Genomic DNA, 884 nt, shown 5'->3' on the forward strand with positions numbered 1-884 from the left:
GCTCCAGCATCTGGAAGGTTCTGTAGTGGTCGCGGGTGTCGCTCTGCAGCACCGCCACCGATGTCCCCTCCCGCTCCAGCACCCCGCCCCGCAGGCGCCGCGCCACCGCCTCGGCCACTGCGACAGGGACGTTGGGGACATTTAGGATGCGAGGGACACTGGGGACAGCACTGGGACATCGGGGACATTGGGGGTGCCATTGGGACACCGGGGACAGCACTGGGGACACTGGGTATCCCCCAGGTGTGTGCCAAGCGTCCTCCAGATGTGTTCAGGTGTGTCCCACTTGTCCCAGATGTGTCCCAGCTGTGTTCCAGCTGCCCCTGCTGTGTCCCCAGCTGTGTCCCAGCCATTGCTCCTCAGGTGTCCCAGGCGGATCCCAGCTGTGTCCCAGCTGTCCCCAAATGTCCCAAGGTGTGTCCCATTGTCCCGAGTTCGTCCCAGCTGTCCCAGGTGTGTCCCCGGCCATGGCCCAGCTGTCCCGTGTCCCTCACCCGAGTGCCCGTCCAGCCACAGCCGGTACCCCTCCTCGTCGATCAGTGTCGTGTTCCCCACAAACACGTCCAGGTCGCTGCTCATCCCTGCGGGGGGCCACGGTGTCCCCAAGTGTCCCCAAATGTCCCCAGTGGCCCCAAGTAGCCCCAGACACGCTGACCCCACGCCGGGACACGCTGACCCTAAACTGGGCCGTACTGGGAACGCCCTGAGCCCCTCCCGCCACCCTGGGATCACCCCGGCCCCAAACTGGCCCGTACTGGGACCCTCTGACCCCAACTGGGCCATACTGGGAGTCCCTCCCCACACCCCAGCCCAAACTGGGACCGCCCCCCCGAAACTGGGCCGCACTGGGAGCCCCTCCCCCCCAAAGAGCAGTTACGACCCCT

General features: G+C 66.4%; 1 protein-coding gene across 1 annotated transcript in view; it reads right to left on the reverse strand.

The window, feature by feature from the left end:
- FIBP (FGF1 intracellular binding protein) overlaps nucleotides 1-694 on the reverse strand; it is a 4,124-nt gene extending 3,430 nt beyond the window's left edge. Inside the window, 2 exon segments of the mRNA XM_017733329.1 lie at nucleotides 3-117; nucleotides 495-694. Of these exon segments, the coding sequence (XP_017588818.1) occupies nucleotides 3-117; nucleotides 495-579 (200 nt within the window). The 5' untranslated portion in view covers nucleotides 580-694.
- Nucleotides 695-884: the final 190 nt, after the last annotated feature.

Source organism: Corvus brachyrhynchos, unplaced genomic scaffold (assembly GCF_000691975.1).
Source record: "Corvus brachyrhynchos isolate BGI_N302 unplaced genomic scaffold, ASM69197v1 scaffold1025, whole genome shotgun sequence".
NCBI lineage: Eukaryota > Metazoa > Chordata > Aves > Passeriformes > Corvidae > Corvus > Corvus brachyrhynchos.